Genomic DNA, 26,330 nt, shown 5'->3' with positions numbered 1-26,330 from the left:
GTTTGGATCTCCCAGCATCGTTTGCTATTCATAATGTGTTCCATCGGTCGTTGTTGCGGAGGTATGAGGTGCCCGTTGTTCCTTCGGTTGAGCCTCCTGCTCCAGTGCTGGTGGAGGGAGAATTGGAGTATGTTGTTGAGAAGATCTTGGATTCTCGTGTTTCCAGACGCAAACTCCAGTATTTGGTTAAGTGGAAGGGTTATGGTCAGGAGGATAATTCCTGGGTGGTCGCCTCCGATGTTCATACGACTGATTTGGTCCACGCCTTCCATAGAGCTCACCCTGATCGCCCTGGGGGTTCTCGTGAGGGTTCGGTGACCCCTCCTCAAGGGGGGGGTACTGTTGTGGATTCTGTTTGTGGGCTCCCTCTGGTGGTTACTGCTGGTACTGGGTGACTTTGGTGGGTTGCGGCCTTTGGTTTCCACCTGTCCATCAGAGGCTGGGTGTTTCCTATTTTACCTGGCCTTTCTGTCATTCCCTTGCCGGCTATCAATGTATTCAGATGTGCTCTGTTTGGTTCCTGCCTACCTGCTCCCAGATCTTTCAGGATAAGCTAAGTGCTGATTTTCAGTTGTTTGTTTTTTTTGTCCAGCTTGCTTATTATGTCTCTATGCTAGCTGGTAGCTCTAGTGGACTGAGGTTCTCCCCATGTGCCATGAGTTGGCACATGGGTTCTTGTAATCTCAGGATGGTTTTTTTGATTAGGGTTTTTTGCTGACCGCTCAGTCCCCTTTTGTATCGTTCTGCTTTCTAGTTTACAGCGGGCCTCTATTTGCTAAAGTTATATATATCATCTCTATGTGTGTGCCTTCCTCTCATTTCACCGTCAATACATGTGGGGGGCAACTATATCTTTTGGGGTTCATTCCTCTGGAGGCAAGTGAGGTCTTTATTTTCTCTGCAGTGCTAGTTAGCTCTTAGGCTGGAGCGTGGCGTCTAGAACCAACGTAGGCACGCTCCCTGGCTATCTCTAGTTGCGTTTGTCAGGCGTAGGGCAGCGGTCAGCCCAGGTTCCATCACCCTAGAGCTCGTCCGTTATTTATTTGTACTTTGCTTGTCCTGTGCTATCCCTAGCCATTGGGATTCATGACAGTGTTGGCTGGTCATCCTGGGATTTTTGGTACCAGAGATTTGGTGGCTAGGTCCTTTTGGTGGCCTTCCTTGTCACGGGATGTGTGTTCTTTTGTGCAGTCTTGTGGGACTTGTGCTCGGGCCAAGCCCTGCTGTTCTCGTGCCAGTGGGTTACTTTTGCCCTTGCCAGTCCCGAAAAGGCCTTGGACGCATGTTTCCATGGATTTTATTTCAGATCTCCCTGTCTCTCAAAGGATGTCGGTCATCTGGGTGGTTTGTGATCGCTTCTCTAAGATGGTCCATTTGGTACCCTTGCCTAAATTACCTTCCTCCTCTGATTTGGTTCCACTATTTTTCCAGCATGTGGTTCGTTTGCATGGCATTCCGGAGAACATCGTGTCGGACAGAGGTTCCCAGTTTGTTTCAAGGTTTTGGCGGTCCTTTTGTGCTAAGATGGGCATTGATTTGTCTTTCTCTTCGGCTTTCCATCCTCAGACAAATGGCCAAACCGAACGAACTAATCAGACTTTGGAGACCTATCTGAGATGCTTTGTTTCTGCTGATCAGGATGATTGGGTGACCTTCTTGCCATTGGCTGAGTTCGCCCTTAATAATCGGGCCAGTTCGGCTACCTTGGTTTCGCCTTTTTTTTGTAATTCTGGTTTTCATCCTCGTTTTTCTTCAGGGCAGGTTGAGCCTTCGGACTGTCCTGGTGTGGATTCTGTGGTGGACAGGTTGCAGCAAATTTGGACTCATGTAGTGGACAATTTGACATTGTCCCAGGAGAAGGCTCAACGTTTCGCCAACCGCCGTCGCTGTGTTGGTCCCCGACTTTGTGTTGGGGATTTGGTTTGGTTGTCGTCTTGTCATGTCCTTATGAAGGTTTCTTCTCCTAAGTTTAAGCCTCGTTTCATTGGTCCTTATAAGATTTCTGAAATTCTCAATCCTGTGTCGTTTCGTTTGGCCCTTCCAGCTTCTTTTGCCATCCATAATGTGTTCCATAGGTCGTTGTTGCGGAGATATGTGGCGCCTATGGTTCCCTCCATTGACCCTCCTGCTCCGGTGTTGGTCGAGGGGGAGTTGGAGTATGTGGTGAAGAAGATTTTGGATTCTCGTATTTCGAGACGGAAACTTCAGTACCTGGTCAAATGGAAGGGCTATGGTCAGGAGGATAATTCCTGGGTTTTTGCCTCCGATGTCCATGCGGCCGAGTTGGTTCGTGCCTTTCATTTGGCTCGTCCTGATCGGCCTGGGGGCTCTGGTGAGGGTTCGGTGACCCCTCCTCAAGGGGGGGTACTGTTGTGAATTCCGTTCTTGAACTCCCTCCTGTGGTCATGAATGATACTTCGGCGAGTTCTGTCCATGGACTCCCTCTGGTGGCTGTAAGTGGAACTGCTGGTTCTGAGGTTGCTTCCTCAGCTGCCCTCGTTTGCGGCTGGGTTGGCTTCTCTATTTAACTCCACTCAGAACGTTACTCCATGCCAGCTGTCAATGTATTAGCACTGGTTCAGATCTCTCTCGGATCTTTCTGATGACCTGTCTACTCCAGCAGAAGCTAAGTCCCTGCTAGTTCATTTGTTGTTCATTGTGTACTGAATATATTTCTTAGTACTTGCTAAGTTCTAGTCCAGCTTGCTAACATGATATTGCTTTGCTAGCTGGAAGCTCTGGGTTGCAGAGTGGCACCTCCGCACCGTGAGTCGGTGCGGGGGTCTATTTGCACACTCTGCGTGGCTTTTTGTAGTTTTTTGTGCTGACCGCATAGATCCCTTTCCTATCCTCAGTCTATCTAGTAAGTCTGGCCTCCTTTGCTGAAACCTGTTTCATCCCTGTGTTTGTGACTTTCCTCTTAACTCACAGTTAATATATGTGGGGGGCTGCCTTTACCTTTGGGGAATTTTCTCTGAGGCAAGGTAAGGCTTATTTTCCTATCTTTAGGGGTAGTTAGCTCTTAGGCTGTGAAGAGGCGTCTAGGGAGAGTTAGGTACGCTCCACAGCTATTTCTAGTGTGTGTGTTATAGGACTAGGATTTGCGGTCAGCAGAGTTCCCACTTCCCAGAGTTTGTCCTGTCTTCTAGTTTAACCATCAGGTCATTCCAGGTGCACCTAACCACCAGGTCCATAACAATTATTCATTTGATTTTGAAGGGCTGAGGGAGAAAATTTGATAGACAGAGATATACACAGAAACCTTGGGGCAGTTTTTATAACATAGTAACATAGCTAGCAAGGCCAAAAAAATACATTTGTCCATCAAGTTCAGCCTACTTCCGTCAGAATAACTGCCCAGATCTACGTCCTTCTAAAGAACCTAATAACTGTAAGATACGATATTGTTACGCTCCAGGAAGACACCCAGTCATCTCTTGAACCCCTCGACTGAGTTCACCATCACCACCTCCTCAGGCAAGGAATTCCACATTCTCACTGCCCTAACAGTAAAGAATCCTCTTCTGTGTTGGTGGAAAAAACCTTCTCTCCTCCAGACGTAGAGCATGCCTCCTTGTGACCATCACCTTCCTTGGTATAAACAGATCCTTGAAGAGATATTTGTATTGTCCCTGTGGAGAAATGGGGTCAGTGGGTGCTCTCGTCCGCTGGCCTGGCTGTCTTTAGCAAGACTGCATAGACCAGGGCTCATACCACTGAACGCCCACTCTATCTCCCGGTGGGCAATACACTATACAGACAACACAGGGTTAAGGTAAAACAGTGTGGCAATACTTTATTGAACCACAACACACAATAGCAAACAGAACAATCTCAGCAATTACACCAAGATGATGCACATTACAGGGCCTCACCCTTCCGCTGACTCACCAAGATAATGGTAGATGTAACGTCAGAACTCCCAGGGTCACTACTCCATCTGTGGTATGCATGCAGAAAGGAGGTAACGACAAGCGTAGGGAGATATCAGAGAGCAGTCCTGTATTCTTGCAGCCGGGTCCAATGTACCCTCAGCTGAGATCCTGAAGAGATTCCGGTTGGTAACTCTGTGTTACTTCAGCTCTAATGATGTGATCTCTCTCAGTCTTTTTATACCAAAGGCATGAAAGCTCTTTTTGCAATTACCCAGTGTCCTTCAGTCCAATATCAAGGTAAACAATGGTGATGAGATCAAGTAGCACTACTTGACCATTCAATCTGTTTGCACAGTCTTTCCCTCTCTGCTTTAGAAGTCACCAAGCTGGTTCCAGAATTCAATGCACAATTAGCATATCAGCACACATCAATAGACAAAGATAAACACACACTATGTACAAGTCACTATTACAGACTTACACAGTATGTTTAATGGTATATCAGTTTGCAAGTCTGTCTTCTTGAACCACCAGACATAAACACTTAAATCCACAAGCCAATGTACAGATGAAAAGTCTGTACATTGGTTTGCAAAAACATAGTTGTCTGGGTAATTAAGATATACTCTGGTTTCTTCACAGTCCCCTTATATACTTATACATGGTTATTAGATCGCCCCTCAGTTGTCTTTTTTCTAGACTAAATAATCCTAATTTTGCTAATCTCTCTGGGTATTGTAGTTCCCCCATCCCCTTTATTAATTTTGTTGCCCTCCTTTGTACTCACTCTAGTTCCATCATATCCTTCCTGAGCACCGGTGCCCAAAACTGTACACATGTGCGGTCAAACCAGAGATTTGTACAGAGGCAGTATAATGCTGTCATCATGTGTATCCAGACATCTTTTAATGCACCCCATGATCCTGTAAAATTCCACAAATTTGTTCCATTCCACAAATCTGTGTTTAAGTCTAGCATGGTGCCTCAGTGGTTAGCCATGTTGCTTTGCCATGCTGGGGTCCTGGGTTCAAATTCCACCAAGGACAAGATCTGCAAAGAGTTTGTATGTTCTCCATGTGTTTTCTTGGTTTTCCTCCATACTATACAATATGTATATTGTATACAATATATATATATAAATATACTGAGAGGGAACTTTGATTGTGAGCCTCGATAGGGACAGTGATGATGTCTGTAAAGTGCTGTGGATCACTATGGAGTAAGTAGGCATAATAAAATAAAAAGCCCAGATTTCTGTGATGATACATTTTATAATACAGCTATATAGGGGTATTTTTTTTAAAAAAAAAGCAGAGCTCTAAATTTGCTTCCTTTATTCAGTCAGTAAAAGAGACAAATTCTTTCATGTGACTTTTTAGAGAAACCTATTGTGTGCACATGAGGGTTAGTATTTGTTCTGTCCTCACTAAATGAGGCAGGCTCATGTAGCTATCCAGTCAGCTAAACCGCTATACCGGGTCCAATAAGGAGACTGTGGTTGAGTCTGTGCTTTATTAAACGTATTGGTATATTGATGCGGTGAAACTGTGAACAATGATATACATGGAATCAGTACATGGTATAGAACGATACATACTACACATGATAAACATTATGCATTACATTTAGAAGGCTAGTAACTGAACTAGGAGTACAACTGGTTAGGCTAGGCTAATATAGAGCAGGAATTATCTAGAGAAAAACATAAAGACATACCGGCAATGCAATCGCAAGGGGAATGAAGTGTAAGCGTCTTCCCTGGAAGGCAAACTAGAGGAAGTGAATGAAAACTGGAGGGAAATGTGGGCTGAGCTACCATAATGCATTGCAAAGGAGGATCAGACATAAAAAATACATAGCAGAAAAATAGAACAGTCAACATATCTCTGACCGCTAGAGGGAGCCAAAGCACTACAGATGAATAAAGGCATGAATATATCAATACTGTATACTGAGAAACTGCGATTATGCAAACAAATAATTGGAGGCAACAAATTAGATGGCGGAGACAGAACACTCCCCGTCTGACATCAACGGATGTCACTACTCCTTTCTTCCGAAGGCAACAATAGGACCAGTTCAGATACCGGTCTGGAAAATGTCTTAGGTTCATTCCCTTTGGTCATCCTTAGTTCAACTTTGCGGACGTTGCCATCCTTGCTCGGGAACGTTGCGGTAACTAGACCAAATGGCCACTGGTTCCGGTGAATTTGACAGTCCTTCACAAGAACAAGGTCACCTACGTTCAGATTAGGTTTAGTAGATTGCCACTTCGTACGTGGCTGCAGGGTAGACAAATATTGTTTGCGCCACCTGTCCCAGAAAGTATTTGCAAGACTTTGTACCTGTCTCCATTGGCGCTTGTAGAGGTCCTTAGCGTTGAATCCTCCTGGAGGGGCACTGGACAGTCCCGTTTTCTGGGTAAGTAGAGTAGCTGGAGTCAATAGCAAGGGCTCCTCAGGGTCGTTAGGAACTGGAACCAGGGGTCTTGCGTTAATTATAGCTGCAGCTTCTGCCATGAAGGTGATGAGGCTTTCATGGGTGAGCCTCGCTGTTCCTTCTTGAAGAAGAGTGGAGTCAAGAATCCTCCGTACTAGACCAATCATTCGCTCCCAAGATCCTCCCATATGTGAAGAATGAGGTGGGTTGAATGACCATGTGCAACTTTGGTCACTGAGGAACCTCTCAAGAGTCTTATAGTCTAGATTTGAAGGTATTCCCAATTCCTTTGCTGCACCGACGAAGTTGGTACCTCTGTCTGAGCGTATGTGCTTGATAGGACCACGGATGGCAATAAAGCGTCTTAAGGCATTGATGAAGCTTGACGTGTCGAGGGACTCAATGACCTCTATGTGGACGGCTCTGATTGACATGCAAGTGAACATGACTGCCCAACGTTTACTATTGGCTTGGCCGCCTCTAGTACGACGTGTAACAACTGACCAAGGCCCAAACACATCGAGACCAACACTGGTAAAGGGAGGGTCTGGGCTGAGTCTATCTGCTGGTAGGTCAGCCATCTTTTGAGTTTGAGTCGAACCACGAAGCTTACGGCAGGTAATACATTTGTAGATGACACTACTGATGAGTCTCTTTGCACCAACGATCCACACACCGGCAGACCTGATGGCTCCTTCAGTAAATAGTCTTCCTTGGTGCTTGACCAGATTGTGGTAATGTTGTACGATTAGGTAGGCAACATGACATTTTCCGGGAAGTATAAGAGGGAATTTCTCCACAAACCCCATCTCAGCTTCTTTGAGTCGGCCTCCTACTCTCAGTAGGCCACTGTTGTCGATGAATGGGTCGAGTTTTCTCAATACGCTGCTCACTGGTATTGGAGCTTTGTTGATAAGACATTGGATTTCTGCAAAGTAGGTTTCTCTTTGAACAGTGAGGATGATGTGATTTCTAGAGAACTCTAAGTCGGAGGTAACATAGGTATTTTTACAAAGATGCCAACCTTTACATCTTTCTGTGCCACAAGTTCTGGTGGTCTTGAATGAGCGAGCTATATGAGTCAGGCAGGTAATAGCTCGAGTAAGTGACTTCCAACTTGAGAATCTGTCGAACCTGCAAGATCCAAGCTGGATAACAGAGGTCATTGTATGAAGTGTAGACACCTGAGGGCGGATTTCAGCATCTGAGTCCTCTCCTACTAGTTTAAAGGTGTCTGGAAAACATTCCTCAATGTACAATAGTTTTGGTCCTGACAGCCACGTTGTGCTTCCTAGTCGACTTGCGTCAACTGCTCTAGTTGCATGATCTGCAGGATTCTGGTCTGTGGGTATGTAATGCCACTGCTTTGGATGAACTGATCTCCTGATTCGTAGCACTCTGTTATTGACATAAACGTAGAATCGCCTGGTTTCGTTGTGGATATATCCCAGGACTACTTTGCTGTCTGAGTAGAACTTGGCCTGTGTCAGGTCGATATCCATTTCGGATGTGATGAACTCTGCTAACTCAATGGCTAGGACTGCGGCACAAAGCTCTAACCTGGGTATAGTGTGCTCTGGTTGTGGTGCGAGTTTGGCCTTTCCCATAATGAAACCAATGTGGCACTGACCTTTGGAGTCTACAGTTCTCAGGTAGGCAACAGCGGCAATCGCTTTGACAGAAGCATCTGCAAATACGTACAGTCTTTGGCTTTGTATTTCAGTAGATGGCACAGGGGCGTATGGTCTTGGCACATTCAGGTTGGAGAGTGCCGCTAACGAGTTCTTCCACTCTTCCCACTGGATCCTCTTATCAGGTGGCAGAGGTGCATCCCAGTCAGATGTTTCCCTAGTTAAGTCTCTTAGTAGGGCCTTGCCTTGTATAGTAACAGGAGCTGCGAAACCCAAGGGATCGTACAGACTGTTGATGGTAGACAGGACGCCTCTACGTGTAAAAGGCCTTTCTTCCTGGTTGACCTGAAAGGTGAAAGTGTCTGACTGTAGATTCCAGAGAAGCCCGAGGCTGCGTTGCATTGGTGCGGGGTCTGACCCCAGGTCCAGGTCTCTGAGACCATTACATAGGTCCTGAGAAGGGAATGCTCCCATGAGTTCTTGGCTGTTTGAGGCTATTTTATGAAGCCTAAGGTTCGAGCAGGCAAGCATGTCCTGGGCTCTCCTGAGAAGACTGATGGCAGTCTCAATTGAAGGCATTGCTTTGAGACAGTCGTCGACATAAAAGTCCTTTTCTATGAATCTTCTGACATCTTCTCCGTATTCTGCTTCTCCTTCCTGAGCTGACCTTTTGAGTCCGTAAATGGCGACGGCAGGGGAAGGACTGTTGCCGAAGATGTGCACTCTCATGCGGTACTCTGTGACTTCTTTAGTAGGATCATTGTCTCTGTACCAGAAGAATCTTAGGAAGTTCCTGTCTCTCTCTCTCACAAGGAAACAATGGAACATTTGCTGGATGTCAGCGATGAAGGCAATGGAATCCTTACGGAAGCGCATAAGTACTCCCAGCAGTTTGTTATTGAGGTCTGGTCCTGTTAATAGAACATCATTTAGGGAGACATCATTAAATTTGGCACTGGAATCGAACACGACTCTAATCTGGCCTGGTTTCTTAGGGTGGTATACTCCGAACATGGGTAGGAACCAGCATTCTTCAGAGTCTTTGAGAGTGGGAGCTAGTTCTGCGTGACGGTTTTCAAAAATCTTTGACATGAAGGAGAAAAAGTGATCTTTCATCTCTGGTTTCTTTTGCAGATTACGTTTGAGAGAGGAGAAACGTTGTAATGCCTGATTTTTGTTGTTCGGTAGACGTGGTCTGTGGGTTTTGAAGGGAAGAGGTGCGACCCAGCTGTTGGTCTCATCTTTAACGAGTCCCTTGTCCATTACCTCTAAGAACAACTTGTCCTCTACCGACATTGCCACTTGGTTGTCCTGTTTAGTTCTCTGGAAGACTGTGCACCCTAACTGATCCTCATAGCTTCCCGACACTATACTGCTGTCGTGAGTAAAGTCTATTAAATGATTGGGCAGTTGGATGCTGTGTGGCAGTTCCCTGACATGGAACTCATTGTTACAAGGTTGAAACAGAGATGGTCGTCCTTTCTCCAATGTATTTGTCAGCATGCTTGTCACAGAAGATGGGGCGTGCATGCGTCCCAAGCATACGTTGCCAATTATGACCCATCCTAGGTCTAGCTTTTGGGCATAGGGAGCATTGTGGAGTCCATTGATATGACGTCTCACTTTATGAACCTGCAGGATATCTCTCCCCAACAGCAGAATTATCTGGGCCTGATGGTCGAGTTCCGGTATAAGGTGTGCTATTCGCTTTAAGTGAGCGTGATGGATTGCTACATCTGGCGTAGGGATTTCAGATCTGTTGTCTGGGATCTGGTTACATTCGATGATCGTAGGTAGTGGTAGGCAGAATTGTCCGTCTAATGACTCGATTTGGTAGTCTGTAGCTTTCCTGCCTGCTGTTGTCACAGTACCTGCACACGTCTTTAATGAGTAGGGAGTGCTTGGCCCTTTGATGTTGAATAGGTCAAAGAATGTTGATCTTGCCAAGGATCGATTACTTTGATCATCCAAGATAGCATACAGTCTTACAGCCTGGTCTCTATGGCCTTTTGGGTATACTCTGACAAGGCATATTTTTGAACAGGACCTACTGTCTATTGTCCCTTTGCAGACCTCGGTACATTGTGAAGTGATCTCTGGCGTAGCTGTATCAGTGTTCCTTTCCTCCCCGCCATGCTCACTGTCAGCTGGCGTGTTTTGTGCACTCCATGGAGCCGGGCCTGGGTGTAGAGCAGTGTTATGGTCTGTGGTGCCACATTCTGTGCATTTTACACTGACCTTGCAGTCCTTGGCGAGATGAGTTGTGGACGAGCAGCACTTGTAGCAGATACCGTTCTCTTTCAGGAAGCTTCTGCGGTCTGGCATAGATTTTTCTCTGAAGGCTCTGCATTTCAGGAGAGGATGAGGCTTCTGATGAAGCCGGCACTGCTTGTCAGGGTCCTGCACCTTTGTCTCTGATTGGGAGCAGCCAGCAGACCTGTAATTATAACCTGGAGAAGAAACATAAGTCTTGTGTACTGCCACGGATGTTCTGCGTGGATTTGCAGGTGGTGACGGTGTGGCATATGGCATCGCAAAGTCAAAGCTGGGATCGTTTCTAATTCTCGCTTGTTGGTGTATAAAGTCTACAAAAACGGAGAAGGGAGGAAATGGAACACTGTGTTTGTATTTGTACGTGGAACCATGTGTGAGCCACCTCTCCTGTAGATTGTAGGGCAACTTCTGGACTATAGGGTTAACACCTCTGGCTGTGTCAAGAAATGCAAGTCCCTGTAGGTCGTCCTCGTATTTGGCAACTTGGACTTCCTTTAGTAGGTCGCTTAGCTCTCTAAGTTTCTGGAGACCTTTGTTAGATATTTTAGGAAAGTCATCGATTCTTTTGAACAAGGCTCTTTCTATTACTTCTGCTGAGCCGTAACACTCATCCAGCCTCTTCCAGATCTCTTTGAGGCCGGTCTCAGGGCGGTTTATATTAATGTCTCTGATCCTTACTGCGTGTTTGACTGACTCTTCTCCCAGGTATTTGACTAACAGGTCTATCTCTTCCCTGTGTTGTAGCCCCAAGTCTCTAATGACATTTTGGAAGGAAGCTTTCCAAGCTCTGTAACCTTCAGCTTGGTCAGTGAATTTCATGAGTCCCTTGGCAACCAGTTCACGTCGTGTGAAGAACTTGGCAAATTCTGTTGTGAACCGGTTGTCGGTGGAGTACACTGGTGATGGATCGCCCTGATAGTGATGTGAGGTGCGTTCATACCTGTTAGTGTCCTCAGGGTGGCGCCAGCCGGTGTCGTATTGCTTCGGTCTGACGTATGGTGTGTCAGCAGGGTGATCCACATTGGTTACCTGGTGAGGGGCAAGGTAGTCATTAGCAGAGTTGTTTTGTCTCACATTTTCGAGTTTGTTTCTGTCCTGGAGCTGAGCCTCGTGGTGACTCTCGCTCACTTCGCTGGAGACGTCGTATTCTCGTTCTGGTGCTGGTTCAGGGTTATAGTTTGGATCAGGAAGTTCATTAACATACTGAGATGTGCGTTGTGGTGTGTCTTGTAGTGGAAACTCCAGACTCGACGTACTGCTTTGGCTATGCAGCTTGGGACTTTGCGCGGCTTCTAACGATTCCGCTTCAGCGAGGGCTGCGGCAGCTTCCCTTTTTGCTGCTAGGCTTTCTAAGGCGGCATCCACACGTGCCTTTTCTAACTGCATCCTTCTCTCTTGGTCGGCTCTCTCATGATCTATGCGTGCCTTTTCTAACTGCATCCTTCTCTCTTGATCGGCTCTCTCATGATCTATGCGTGCTCTCTCTAAGCGTGACCTTCTCTCTTCATCATCTAGGCGTGCTTTTTCTAATTTAAGTTGCATCTCTTGGTCAGCAAAGCTCGCTCGTATTTTGGCGGCTTCAGCATTTGCGCGGGCAATGGCAACCGCGCTGGTGATGGATGTTGTCTTTGAGGAAACGGAAGTAACAGATCTTGTTCTATGCGATTTGTGAGACATGGTGTCTTGGGAAAGTGCTTGGCTGTGCAGAGATTGCTGTAGCTGTATTTAGTCTCTGAGTAGCCGGTGACTTGAATCCCACTAGTTGGATGGCTGCCGTTTCACTGTTCTGTCCTCACTAAATGAGGCAGGCTCATGTAGCTATCCAGTCAGCTAAACCGCTATACCGGGTCCAATAAGGAGACTGTGGTTGAGTCTGTGCTTTATTAAACGTATTGGTATATTGATGCGGTGAAACGGCAATGCAATCGCAAGGGGAATGAAGTGTAAGCGTCTTCCCTGGAAGGCAAACTAGAGGAAGTGAATGAAAACTGGAGGGAAATGTGGGCTGAGCTACCATAATGCATTGCAAAGGAGGATCAGACATAAAAAATACATAGCAGAAAAATAGAACAGTCAACATATCTCTGACCGCTAGAGGGAGCCAAAGCACTACAGATGAATAAAGGCATGAATATATCAATACTGTATACTGAGAAACTGCGATTATGCAAACAAATAATTGGAGGCAACAAATTAGATGGCGGAGACAGAACAGTATTCTTTCTGGTCTTTCTCCTCTGTAGGCTCCATCTCTAATTTTCAGTTGTCTCTGACCTAGTAGTTGGAGAAAAGATGTCTTTCATGCACAGTACACAGAGACATGAGGAATTCTTGCTCTCCCATCTATATGTAATACGTTTGCAGCAGTAGTAGCAGCAGCATGGAGGACATTATATAGCAGTACTGTGTAGTTTGGCTTTACAACCATCACTGGCACAAGATGAAGTCTTTTTACTTATAACCTAATTGAGTGGGTGCATCTTGTTTTAATTGTTTTTTTTATATCTAAATCATCTTTGTACATTGAGTTCATACCACGACTAACGACAGTACTATGTCTGAAATGCGTCGGATTTAGCCTTGGTGCCATACTTGTAATATACCTGGAACCTTTTGAAGGGAACTTGTCATGTAAAATATGGAGTTAATAGGGGGTTAATCTGCAGGGCTCTCTGTGCCGGCACAGTGTGGTGCCGGCACTGAGAGCCCCGCTGCCCGGGTGAAATTAACTGTACTGTTCTGCACATGCGCAAGAAAGGGCCAACATGCGCACAATACCTCGCTGTGCCCTCGGCAGGGCAGAGAGAAGTTCGTGTGTGCAAAAGAGATGCCCATGAGACCGGATCACGCCATCTGTATTACATGCTGTAGTAGAGGGCTTACAGGTGCTGGTGGTACTTTATATGGGGAAAACCTGCAGACAGGATCTTTTTAACATTAACCTGTTGACGACCTTGTGATTTTTCATTTTTGCGTTTTCGATTTTTGCTCCCCTTTTTCCCAGAGCCATACATTTTTTATCTTTCTGTCAATACGAGGGCTTGTTTTTTGCGGGACGAGTTGTACTTTTGGTTGACACCATTGATTTTTCCATATAGTGCACTGGAAAACGGGAAAAAATCCAAGTGTTGTGAAATTGCAACAAAAAGTGCAATTCTACAACTTTTGCTTTTCTGATATGTTCACTTGATGATAAAACTGACCTGCCATTCTGATTCCCCAGGTAATTGTGAGTTTGCAGATATCTAGGTTCTATTTTATTTAAGTGGTGAAAAAAATCCAAAGTTTGTTTGAAAACAAAAATAGGGTCATATTCCAAGATTCGGTGCGTCTCCATTTTTCCGGATCTGGGGCTGGGTGAGGGCTCATTTTTTTGCACGCCAAGCTGATGTTTTAATTGATACCATTTTGAGGTAGATACGATGTTTTGATCATCTGTTATTGCATTTTACTGCAATGTTGCGACAACATAAAAACAAAAAAAAGTTATTCTGGGGTTTCAATTTTTTTCTCGCTATGTCGTTTACTCATCAGATTATTTTAGTTTATATTTTAATACATTGGGCATTTCTGAAGGCAGTGATACCAAATATGTCTATTTTTTATTTTGTTGAATGGAGCAAAAGGGGGTGATTTGAACTTTTAGATTTTGTATATACTGTATATATATATATATATATATATATATATATACAGGTCCTTCTAAAAAAATTAGCATATAGTGTTAAATTTCATTATTTACCATAATGTAATGATTACAACAATTAAACTTTCATATATTATAGATTCATTATCCACCAACTGAAATTTGTCAGGTCTTTTATTGTTTTAATACTGATGATTTTGGCATACAACTCCTGATAACCCAAAAAACCTGTCTCAATAAATTACCATATTTCACCCGTCCAATCAAATAAAAGTGTTTTTTAATAACAAACAAAAAAACCATCAAATAATAATGTTCAGTTATGCACTCAATACTTGGTCGGGAATCCTTTGGCAGAAATGACTGCTTCAATGCGGCGTGGCATGGAGGCAATCAGCCTGTGACACTGCTGAGATGTTATGGAGGCCCAGGATGCTTCAATAGCGGCCTTAAGCTCATCCAGAGTGTTGGGTCTTGCGTCTCTCAACTTTCTCTTCACAATATCCCACAGATTCTCTATGGGGTTCAGGTCAGGAGAGTTGGCAGGCCAATTGAGCACAGTAATACCATGGTCAGTAAACCATTTACCAGTGTCTCCATAAAGCATTTCAGCCGATGGAAGCATGAAGTGCTCCAAAATCTCCTGATAGCTAGCTGCATTGACCCTGCCCTTGATGAAACACAGTGGACCAACACCAGCAGCTGACATGGCACCCCACACCATCACTGACTGTGGGTACTTGACACTGGACTTCAGGCATTTTGGCATTTCCTTCTCCCCAGTCTTCCTCCAGACTCTGGCACCTTGATTTCCGAATGACATGCAAAATTTGCTTTCATCAGAAAAAAGTACTTGGGACCACTTAGCAACAGTCCAGTGCTGCTTCTCTGTAGCCCAGGTCAGGCGCTTCTGCCGCTGTTTATGGTTCAAAAGTGGCTTTACCTGGGGAATGCGGCACCTGTAGCCCATTTCCTGCACACGCCTGTGCACGGTGGCTCTGGATGTTTCCACACCAGACTCAGTCCACTGCTTCCTCAGGTTCCCCAAGGTCTGGAATCGGTCCTTCTCCACAATCTTCCTCAGGGTCCGGTCACCTCTTCTCGTTGTACAGCGTTTTCTGCCACATTGTTTCCTTCCAACAGACTTACCATTGAGGTGCCTTGATACAGCACTCTGGGAACAGCCTATTTGTTGAGAAATTTCTTTCTGGGTCTTACCCTCTTGCTTGAGGGTGTCAATGATGGCCTTCTTGACATCTGTCAGGTCGCTAGTCTTACCCATGATGGGGGTTTTGAGTAATGAACCAGGCAGGGAGTTTTTAAAAGCCTCAGGTATCTTTTGCATGTGTTTAGAGTTAATTAGTTGATTCAGAAGATTAGGGTAATAGGTCATTTAGAGAACCTTTTCTTGATATGCTAATTTATTGAGACAGGTTTTTTGGGTTATCAGGAGTTGTATGCCAAAATCATCAGTATTAAAACAATAAAAGACCTGACAAATTTCAGTTGGTGGATAATGAATCTATAATATATGAAAGTTTAATTGTAATCATTACATTATGGTAAATAATGAAATTTAACACTATATGCTAATTTTTTGAGAAGGACCTGTGTATATATATATATATATATATATATATATATATATATATATATATATATATATATATTTATTTTATTTTTTTTTGAACATTTTGTTTCTACTTTTTACTTTCTTCAATAGTCCTCTTAGAAGACTTGAAGCTGCTATCATCCAATTGCTTGTGCTACACATATAGTAGCAGGGGCTATGTGTAGCAGAAATCATCATCTCGGCCGGCGTTCATAGATTTGCAGCTACAAGCATGGGGGTCTCCTGCAGATTCAAATCAGCTGTCATGTTCCTGAAAAGATGCAGGCTCAGCGCTGGAGCCTGCATCAAATACAGGGACACGACCTATGATGTATCTATATGTCATCGGTCGTGAAGGGGTTAAAAGGAAAAGACTGCTTATAGTTACATTGTCAACAACAATTGAGAGTCCTCAGTGGCTGATACCTATTACTTGCTAAATGAACAGGTCATGATGACAAATAGCAACTTTCCCGATTTGCATATGCAATGCTTCAGATATGCCTGATATAGAGACATGAGTATTGTGGAAAACTACTATTTGTTATCGTCTTGTTATCCACTGCTGAAGACTCACAATTTTTATTCCCGAAGTAACGGTCGCTATTAAAATAAAACCAGGTTATAAGTGAGCACTGTAAATACCGCAATCACCGGTAGATGGCAGCATAGTTCTGCATTTCACTGATCACAGAACTAAAGAAAATAGGGTCACAGCGAAGCCCACCACAGAAAAGACTGCAATTCTGTCACGTTTAATATTTTATCTCTATTTTCAATGGGTGGTAACCTGTACTGGTATAAGTAGAGTTTTTTGGGCCACCAGGGCAAAATTTGCACCTTTCCCCCCCCCCTCACGCCAACAGCGGGTTGCGCATATGAATGGCGTTAGAGGGTTTTTTATCCTCTTACCTCCCCTTCCCACAGTCTGCAGCTGCCACATCATCCCGTAAGGTTCCCATGATCTCGAGGGAATCACGATCTTGCTTCTCGGTGTCTGCCTGTGTAAAACGGGCATTGAAACGCCCGCTGATCGGTAATAAACTCTCAGCTGTTTGGCAGAACTTTTTATACTCAACCTCTGAATATAAACATTTTTTTTTCATTCTCTGAAAAAAAGCAAAGAAATTAAAGAGGAGTAGGAATAAATCATGTCATGATAGAATAGGACCTCGCGGTCCTAGGAGATTGAACCGTCCATATAGTCGTCGTAAAATCTGATGTACGGTATTTAGACAGCAGATAGAAATACATACAGCTCCTGGTGTATAAAGGAAATGAAGAGTTTTCCTTCATCTTGAGAAACTAAGTAGCAATAATCCAGAGCCGCAGATGTTTGAGCCTGAAGTTTATCAGTACCATGGTGAATAATGGATTATGTTTTAACGTGTACTGCTATAAAAAACCACAAAACTATTACAAATGGTATAACAGCATTTATCATTATGACAATGAATGTCCCAAATACAGATCTGTAAACATAAAGGAATCGTGCTGCGTACAGAATATAATGTGCAGGGCAGCCAAGAGACCATCACATAATGCTGATTTTACTCTAGTTTGCATCATATACATTGCAATATGACGCATCCTTGTTCTCTTTTACCTTTTGTCTCAATGACACGTTTACCTTTTAACATTATTTGATGATATACAGTACTGTGCAAAAGTTTTAGGTAGGTGTCCAAAAAAAAAACGCTGCAGAGTAAGGCCGGCATCACACTGGCGAGTTTTACGGACGTATGAGCGCATAAACTACGTCCGTAAAATTCGCATTACACACGGCCCAATGAATCTCTATGGCCCAGCTCATATCTGCCGTATATTACGCATCCGTAATATACGGTCTTGTACAGCCGTAGAAAATCGCAGCATGCTGCGTTTGTCACCGTATTGCGCAAAAAAAATTGCCAATGAAAGTATATGGGGGCGAGAAAAATACGGATTCCACACGAACCAGCAGTGTGACTTGCGAGAAATACGCAGCGGTGTTAGTGAAAAGCCAGTAATTCAATTGCCGGCTTTTCATTTCTCCTTCACAAACCCGACATGATATGAGACATGGTTTACATACAGTAAACCATCTCATATCCCCTTTTTTTTGCATATTCCACACTACTAATGTTAGTAGTGTGTATGTGCAAAATTTGGGTGCTGTAGCTGCTAAAATAAAGGGTTAAATGGTGGAAAAAATTGGCGTGGGCTCCCACGCAATTTTCTCCGCCAGAGTGGTAAAGCCAGTGACTGAGGGCAGATATTAATAGCCTAGAGAGGGTCCATGGTTATTGGCCCCCCGACTACAAACATCTGCCCCCAGCCACCCCAGAAAAGGCACATCTGGAACCCTTTCATACAATTGGATTAATAATGGATAGGTGACATAATTGACGCCTCTCCATTATTAATCTGGCTTAATGTCACCTTACAATAGCAAGGTGACATTAACCCTTCATTACCCCATATCCCACGGCTACACGGGAGTGGGAAGAGAGTGGCCAAGTGCCAGAATAGGCGCATCTTCCAGATGTGCCTTTTCTGGGGTGGCTGGGGGCAGATGTTTGTAGCCAGGGGGGGTCAATAACCATGGACCCTCTCTAGGCTATTAATATCTGCCCTCAGTCACTTGCTTTACCACTCTGGCTGAGAAAATTGCGCGGGAGCCCACGCCAATTTTTTCCGCCATTTAACCCTTTATTTTAGCAGCTACAGCACCCAAATTTTGCACATACACACTACTAACATTGCAAAAAAAAAGGGGATATGAGATGGTTTACTGTATGTAAACCATGTCTCATATCCTGTCGGGTTTGGGAAGGAGAAATGAAAAGCCGGCAATTGAATTACCGGCTTTTCACATATATCGCGCTGAATTAAATATAAATACAGAATATATATATATATGTGTCTCAATGACATATATATATATATACACTCACTGGCCACTTTATTAGGTACACCTGTCCAACTTCTTGTTAACACTTAATTTCTAATCAGCCAATCACATGGCGGCAACTCAGTGCATTTAGGCATGTAGACATGGTCAAGACAATCTCCTGCAGTTCAAACCGAGCATCAGTATGGGGAAGAAAGGTGATTTGAGTGCCTTTGAACGTGGCATGGTTGTTGGTGCCAGAAGGGCTGGTCTGAGTATTTCAGAAACTGCTGATCTACTGGGATTTTCACGCACAACCATCTCTAGGGTTTACAGAGAATGGTCCGAAAAAGAAAAAAAATCCAGTGAGAGGCAGTTCTGTGGGCGGAAATGCCTTGTTGCTGCCAGAGGTCAGAGGAGAATGGGCAGACTGGTTCGAGCTGATAGAAAGGCAACAGTGACTCAAATCGCCACCCGTTACAACCAAGGTAGGCCTAAGAGCATCTCTGAACGCACAGTGCGTCGAACTTTGAGGCAGATGGGCTACAGCAGCAGAAGACCACACCGGGTACCACTCCTTTCAGCTAAGAACTGGAAACTGAGGCTACAATTTGTACAAGCTCATCGAAATTGGACAGTAGAAGATTGGAAAAACGTTGCTTGGTCTGATGAGTCTCGATTTCTGCTGCGACATTCAGATGGTAGGGTCAGAATTTGGCGTAAACAACATGAAAGCATGGATCCATCCTGCCTTGTATGGAGCATCTTTGGGATGTGCAGCCGACAAATCTGTGGCAACTGTGTGATGCCATCATGTCAATATGGACCAAAATCTCTGAGGAATGCGTCCAGCACCTTGTTGAATCTATGCCACGAAGAATTGAGGCAGTTCTGAAGGCAAAAGGGGGTCCAACCCGTTACTAGCATGGTGTACCTAATAAAGTGGCCGGTGAGTGTATATATATATATATATATATATATATATATATATATATATATATATATATATATATATATATACTGTATATATGTTTTAACGAACATTTGAGCACATAAATCCATTAGATGTCGGTTTTGCAAGCCTGCGAGAAATTATCGCAGTACGGATGCCATACGGATTACATACGGAGGATGCCATGCGCAAAATACACTGACACACCCTGCCTACGGATGACATACGGATCACTATTTTGGGGACTTTTCTGCGTATTACGGCCGTAAAAAACGTACCGTATTTACATACGCTGAGTGTGAGGCCAGCCTAAGAATGCTTTAGAAAGTGTTAATTTTTATCAACTAACAAAATGCAAAGTAAATGAACAAAAAATAAATTTAAATCAAATCAATATTTGATGTGATCATTCTTCGCCATTCACGCAGCATCAGTCTTTCTAGATACACTTGCATGCAGTTTGTGAAGAAACTCAGCAGGGAGGTTGTTCCAAACATCTCAGAGAACGAACCCCAGATCTGTAAATGCAGGCTTGTGCAAATTCCATCGTCATGGAATCTTAGATAGACTCAATGATGTTAAGATCAGGGCCATATCATCACTTTGAGGACTTCTAGTTCTTCTTTATTCTGAAGATGGTTCTTAATGACATTGGCCACGTGTTTGGGGTTGTTGTCCTGCTTCAGAATAGATTTGGAGCCAATCAGAAGCCTCCATGATTGCATTGTATGATGATAAGTATTTGTCTGTATTTCTCAGCATTGAGCACACCAATAAATGGACATTTCTATCTTTACATAGTTTACATTTTTAGTTTACATTCTTTTGTTTCCTGAACTTTGCATAGCATTTAAATACATATAAAATGAGTCAACTATGTTGATAAACTATTACTGTGCAGCTTACAATCACTTCTGTGCATACTAACGCCCCAAGAGAGCCTTAGTAGCTAGAGTTCAGCAAAACGGATCGGACAAATTCAAAAATCGCTGACTTTCGGCAAAGTCGGGTTTCATGAAACCCGACCCGCTCCTAGTGTGGGATCGGCCATCAGGTCGGCGATCTTCGCGCCAAAGTCGCGTTTCATATGACGCGTTCAGCGCCATTTCTCAGCCAATGAAGGAGGACGCAGAGTGTGGGCAGCGTGATGACATAGGTCTCGGTCCCCACCATCTTAGAGAAGGGCATGACAGTGATTGGCTTGCTTTCTGCGGCGTCACAGGTGCTATAAAGGGGCGTGCACGCCGACCGCCATCTTACTTCTGCCGATCTTAGCAGAGGGAGAGGTTGCTGCAGCTTCATCAGAAGAAGGGATATAGTTAGGGAGGGAAGATTAACCCCCAAACTGCTTGTGCTGTAGTGATTTCCACAGTCCAACACCACCTTTTTTTTGCAGGGACAGTGGAGGCTATATTTTTGTGCATCAGCTCTGTAGCTTATTAGGCTGCCTTATAAGGCTCCCTGATAGCTGCATTGCTGTTTGCACAGTGCTGTGAAACCAACCGCTTTTTAAAAAGCTAAAATCCTGTTGCTCCTTTCTGCACAGTTATCTTGTTTATTTGTCCACACTTTTGTGTGCAGCAGTCCTTTTTATTGCTGCCATACTTGTCCTGAGATCATTGTAGGGAGATTGAAATTGTACTACAGTCCTTGTATTTTTTCATATATCTTCCAGCCACTTGCTGCCACTCACATTGTGTTGTTTTATACACTGGGCCTGAGTTTGGGTTCAGTCTCCCCCCCAAAAAAGTGAGATTCAAATTCCCCCAAAGTGGATATACCTCAGTCCTCTTAGTTTGTCGTATATCAGCCAGCCACTTGCTGCCACTCACATTGTGTTGTTTTATACACTGGGCCTGAGTTTGGGTTCAGTCTCCCCCCCAAAAAAGTGAGATTCAAATTCTCCCAAAGTGGATATACCTCAGTCCTCTTAGTTTGTCGTATATCAGCCAGCCACTTGCTGCCACTTACATTGTGTTGTGTTATACACTGGGCTGCCTGAGTTGTGGTGCAGTCTCCCCCCAAAAAAAGGGAGATTCAAATTGTCACAAAGTGGATATACGTCAATTCTGTTAGTTTGTCGTATATGAGCCAGCCACGTTCTGCCACTTACATTGTGTTGTGTTATGCACTGGGCCTGAGTTGTGGTGCAGTCTCCCCCAACAAAAAGGGAGATTCAAATTGTCACAAAGTGGATATACGTCAATTCTTTTAGTTTGTCGTATATCAGCCAGCCACGTTCTGCCACTTACATTGTGTTGTGTTATACACTGGGCCTAAGTCTCCCCAAAATAAAAAGGGAGATTTAAATTCTCAACAAGTTTATATACACCTTCTACCTTGTTTTATAGTACCATATAACGGTTGTTATTTTGGTTACATTTTCCCAAAAATGAGGAAGTCTGGTGGAAGAGGCCTTGGGCGGTCGTTGCCAGCTGGTACTGATGGTGGTGGTGGTGGAGCATCTGGTGGTAGTGAGAAAAGCAAAATAGCACCTAAGGCTGAGCCAGCGTCATCGTCTGGCTACACAAGGCCTCGAAGGCTCCCTTATCTGGGAGTAGGATAACAGCTTTTAAAGCTGGAGCAGCAGGAAAAAGTTTTGTCTTTCCTTGCTGACTCAGCCTCTGGCACTGGCACAGGGTCCCTCATAGTACAATGAAGTGTCTCTGACGGTGGTGGTGCACAACCAACATCAGACACACCGTCGTAATATGAGGGGCCCCGTGCCAGTACCGCTGCCCACAAGAGAGTGTTCCCCCCCAGCTCGAACAGTGCTCTACCACTTGCAATACTTACCTCTCCCTGCTCCATCACTGTGTAGTCTGTGCTGTTAAATCCTTCAATGTCACTGCCAATACAAATTTGTTGAAATGATAGATGATAGTTAAAATATACAGGGGCCCTGGCCTCCATTTAGACCAGTTAATACTTTGCGTCTACTACCACTGTCTGCTACTCAGCAGAGGAGCCCACCCCTGTACCTAGCTATGCCACCTGTTTATTTCTGAAAACATTTTTGGCAGACATTTAGCCTACTTACTTATTTGGGCCTACTCACTGTGTCAGCCATTCCTTACAGTTGTCCTCCGCTGAACAAAGCAATGCCGCCAGTTTAGTCCTGTTACCAATTTTGAACTGCATTTAGCCTACTTACTTATTTGGGCCTACTCACTGTGTCAGCCACTTCTTACAGTTGTCCTCCGCTAAACAAAGCTATGCCGCCAGTTTAGTCCTGTTACCAATTTTGAACTGCTTTTAGCCTACTTAGTTATTTAGGCCTACTCACTGTGTCAGCCTCTCATTACAGTTGTCCTCCGCTGAACAAATCAATGCCACCTGTTTAGTCCTGTTACCAATTTTGAACTGCATTTAGCCCACTTTATTATTTGGGCCTATATCTGTGTTTCCTCCTCATCCTGCCCATTGCCCAGCCACTGCTAGATGAGTCTGCTGGTACATTGACCCAGACCACTACATTCCCCTTGCACTCTACACAGCCAGAATCTGACCCTGCTGAAAGTCAGGTTCCCCTTCCCGCATACTATACCACCTTACACGGGGACAAAGAGGAAGGTGCAGATGAAAGTGCAGGTTCCTTCATCAGGTGGGGGGGCATACTCGTTGGCGACGTCACTGGCACAGGGCCCCTCATAGTACACAAAAGTGTTTCTGCCGGTGGGAGGCGCCACCCGCCGTCAAACACACCGCCGTACTATGAGGGGCCCTGTGCCAGTGCCAATGCCAACGAGTGGGACCCCACTGCTTGCTCAGGATCACAGCACTTCCAAAGTTGAAATACTTACCTCTCCCTGCTCCACCGCCGTGACGCATTCCGCATTTCCTGGGCCCACGAAAAACTTGAGCCAGCCCTACCCCCCAACAACTTTAGCCAAATGACCCCCAGTTTTCAATGCCTAACTATTATTATTAAGTAAGTTAAGATTGACAAGCTTCAGTAATAAGAATTGATGTTTTTGGCATTAAAATGGGCACTGTAGGTGTTTTCCTGTCCTCCACTCTCTGCCGACTTTGATTCCCCATTGACTTGCATTGGGTTTCGTGCTTCAGTCGGCCCCCGACTTTTCACAATAATCGGCCGTTTTCACCCAACCCGACTTTTCACAAGTCGGGTTTTGTGAAACCCGACTCGATCCCAAAAAAGTAAAAGTCGTTCAACTCTATTAGTAGCCATTAGGGGGCATCTCACTGGTAAGGTCAGCTTCACAGGTTGAGAATCACTGCATTAGGCACGTGAGTAATGCCTGGTGTGAATAGTACATATATCCTCAAATAAGCCGGACTGTAGAGCTTTGAGCTCTGGAGGCAGGAATTGTGAATGCTGCTATGGACTATAATACCGGATTGCATCAATACAATATATAGACTGAAGTGTGGGGAAATCCGATAACAATTAATCTTAAGAAAAAAAACAAATCGGAGAATGTTAAGGGCTTTTATGTGTCCATGGAGACTGACTTTATTGTCCATTAGATTTGCCCCAGACACATATTTGGTTCATTCCTCTTTTTAGTAAAGGAAATCACAGACTTTTCAGCTTTTAATCTAGCACAGTGTTTCCCAAACTCTGTCCTCACGGCCCCCAACACATCATGTTTTCAGGATTTCCTTAGTATTATACAGGTGAGAGAGCCTGGGGCAATTTCTGATGCCTCAATAATAATTGAATCACCTGTACGATACTAAGGAAATCCTGAAAACTTGACGTGTTGGGGGCCATGAGGCCGGGAGTTGGGGAAACATCGATATAGCAGCACAATATTGTGGCGATCCTTAGTGCGCTTATGGTAGTCAACGAGGAAGTCTACCAACAGATGAATGATGAAGATAGTTTTCTGGGTGCAGACCAATGTGATGTTCCTTTGGCCACACATAGAAATGGTCTTGGATTAAAGCACCTAAAGCTTTTAGTTTGACCTCATGGATTCTAAACATTATTATAAATATATTTAGTATAAATCTACTGAAATAAAAGATAAGTTGCAAGGGTCATAACAAGAACCTTGTGGGTCCCATTGCAAAATCTCCAACGAGACCCTTAACTATCATGGGTTGTAGAAATGGTTTTCTCGTATGGAAAATGGGACCATTTGGGACACCCTAGGCTCCAGGCCAGGTGCAACTGCAACCCCTCCTCTCACTACAGTTACACCTCTTCTTTGAAATCCCTAGAAAAAAACTACATCACATTCAATATGATCTGAGCTTCAGCACCCGAGAATGGCGACTACACATTGTATACAGCTGTGCTGTTCCAGCTCTGTGCACCCTGTACAGTCAGCCACCACAGGAGCTGCAACCAGCTGATTGATGAGTGTGCAGAGGGCCTTACCTCCACGCATCTGATATTGATGACCCATCCTAAGGATAGGCCATCACAATTAAAGTCCCAGATAAACCCTGCAGTAGTCGGTCCTCTGTGTCCTTTCAATACAAGTAATGGTGTCATTTATTCCTTTCCCATAGATAACTGTGTTAAAAATGTCAATGATCAGTGACCAGGCTAATTTGGAAGGAAAACATCTCTATCAGCTCACAGGCTGCATTCCCACAGCAGGTAAAGAATACACTTCTATACTTTGAAAGAAATGTGCAAAGTATGACAGATAGAAAGATAGGGGTGAAATGCTCACCTTAAAGAGGTTGTCCACTACTTTTACATTGATGCCCTATCCTTGAGATAGGGCATCAATGTCTGATCGGCCGGGGTCCAGCACTCGGCACCCCCGCCGATCAGCGGTTATCGGTGCCAGGGGTCGCCAGCCGGAGGTACTTGCTTGCTGAGCTTGGCCATCTACTTGTAGTGGCCGGGGCTTGTTACTGCACATCTGCCTCCTATTGTACTTTTGGCTGGCGGCTGTCGCTGGCACTGATAATTGCTATCAGCAGTGGCACTGAGTGTAGGACCCAGCCGATCAGACATTGATGCTCTATCTCAAGGATAGGGCATCAATATAAAAGTAGAGGGAACCTCTTTAACAGGTAGTGTGCGACACAATTACTATGTAGCGTAACTGTCAGCTGCTGCAAAATCCACAGTAATCGATTCATATATAAAAAACAGGAACAGAGGATATCAGATACACTGCTGATTCCAAGATCAGAAGATGGTTAATTGAAAGTGGTTTATTGTCAACACGTTTCAAAGTCAGTATCAACTCCTTCCTCAGGACAACTACATGTAGTTGGAGTCATTACTGACTTTGAAACGCGTTGATGGAGCGCCCCCATGGGGCCGTGGGATACTCTGAACCGGGTCCTTCGGTTCACGGGAGATGTCACGGTGGCTGACCCGCTCCGTGGCCCTGGGACGTCCGTGTAAAAGGGAAAGGTCTTTAAAGGGGAGATGTTCGTGATGCCACCTGTGTTATTCGGTCAGGGTGACCGACGCTGCTTTAAGGGGTCCGCTGGGGTGATGTTATGGCAGCTAGATGGTATACCTTCCCACAGGTGAAGTGTGTCCCCAGGGCTTCCCAGTGTGTAGATGGTGGATGGTGAGTGGCGCAGTGAAGAACGAGGACACAAGGTTGCAGTCTCTTTACCTTTACTGAAGACTTCAGCATCCACAGTCCAGAGCACCAGATCCGGCCAGTTTGGAGGCAAGTCCAGAGTCCCCTTGTCCAGGTAGAAATCAGTAGCCTTCCTCTAGTGCTGCAGTGTTGTAGTCCCTTACTGCTAAGCTTCTCATAAGGTCCTCACAGATGTTATAGATGTTATGTCTCTCTCTCTGTCCCCTAGATGGATAGGACAAACCCATAAGACCAGTGGTTTGAGGCATTTTACAGGGACTCTATCATGCCCCAGCCTCTAAGGGGTGCCACCTTGGCTCCTGGGTGTAGGGGCGGACAGGTAATGTGAAATTAGCTGTCCTGCCGGTCTCTGGAGCAAGGCATAAAGGATCGTTGCTCCCTCGATGTTCCGGCTACCGGGATCCTGCGCCTCAGAAGGAGGCAGCCTGTGTAGGGATGTTCCCCTCCTGGAATTCACTCCTTTGCTACGACTTCTTTCACA

The 26,330-nt window shown here is 44.7% G+C and overlaps 1 protein-coding gene across 1 annotated transcript in view; it reads left to right on the top strand.

Moving 5' to 3' along the window:
• The window catches only part of SAMD7 (sterile alpha motif domain containing 7), a 112,849-nt gene that overhangs the window by 26,064 nt on the left and 60,455 nt on the right, over positions 1–26,330 (top strand). Inside the window, exon 2 of the mRNA XM_077290583.1 lies at positions 24,786–24,876. Coding sequence (XP_077146698.1) covers positions 24,786–24,876 — 91 coding nt within the window. The remainder of the gene's footprint in view (positions 1–24,785; positions 24,877–26,330) is intronic.

The sequence above is a fragment of the Ranitomeya variabilis genome, chromosome 2, assembly GCF_051348905.1.
Source record: "Ranitomeya variabilis isolate aRanVar5 chromosome 2, aRanVar5.hap1, whole genome shotgun sequence".
In the NCBI taxonomy this organism is placed as follows: Eukaryota; Metazoa; Chordata; class Amphibia; order Anura; family Dendrobatidae; genus Ranitomeya; species Ranitomeya variabilis.
The sequence above is the reverse complement of the archived record's forward strand: the minus strand, read 5'-3'. Positions and strand labels throughout refer to the sequence as shown.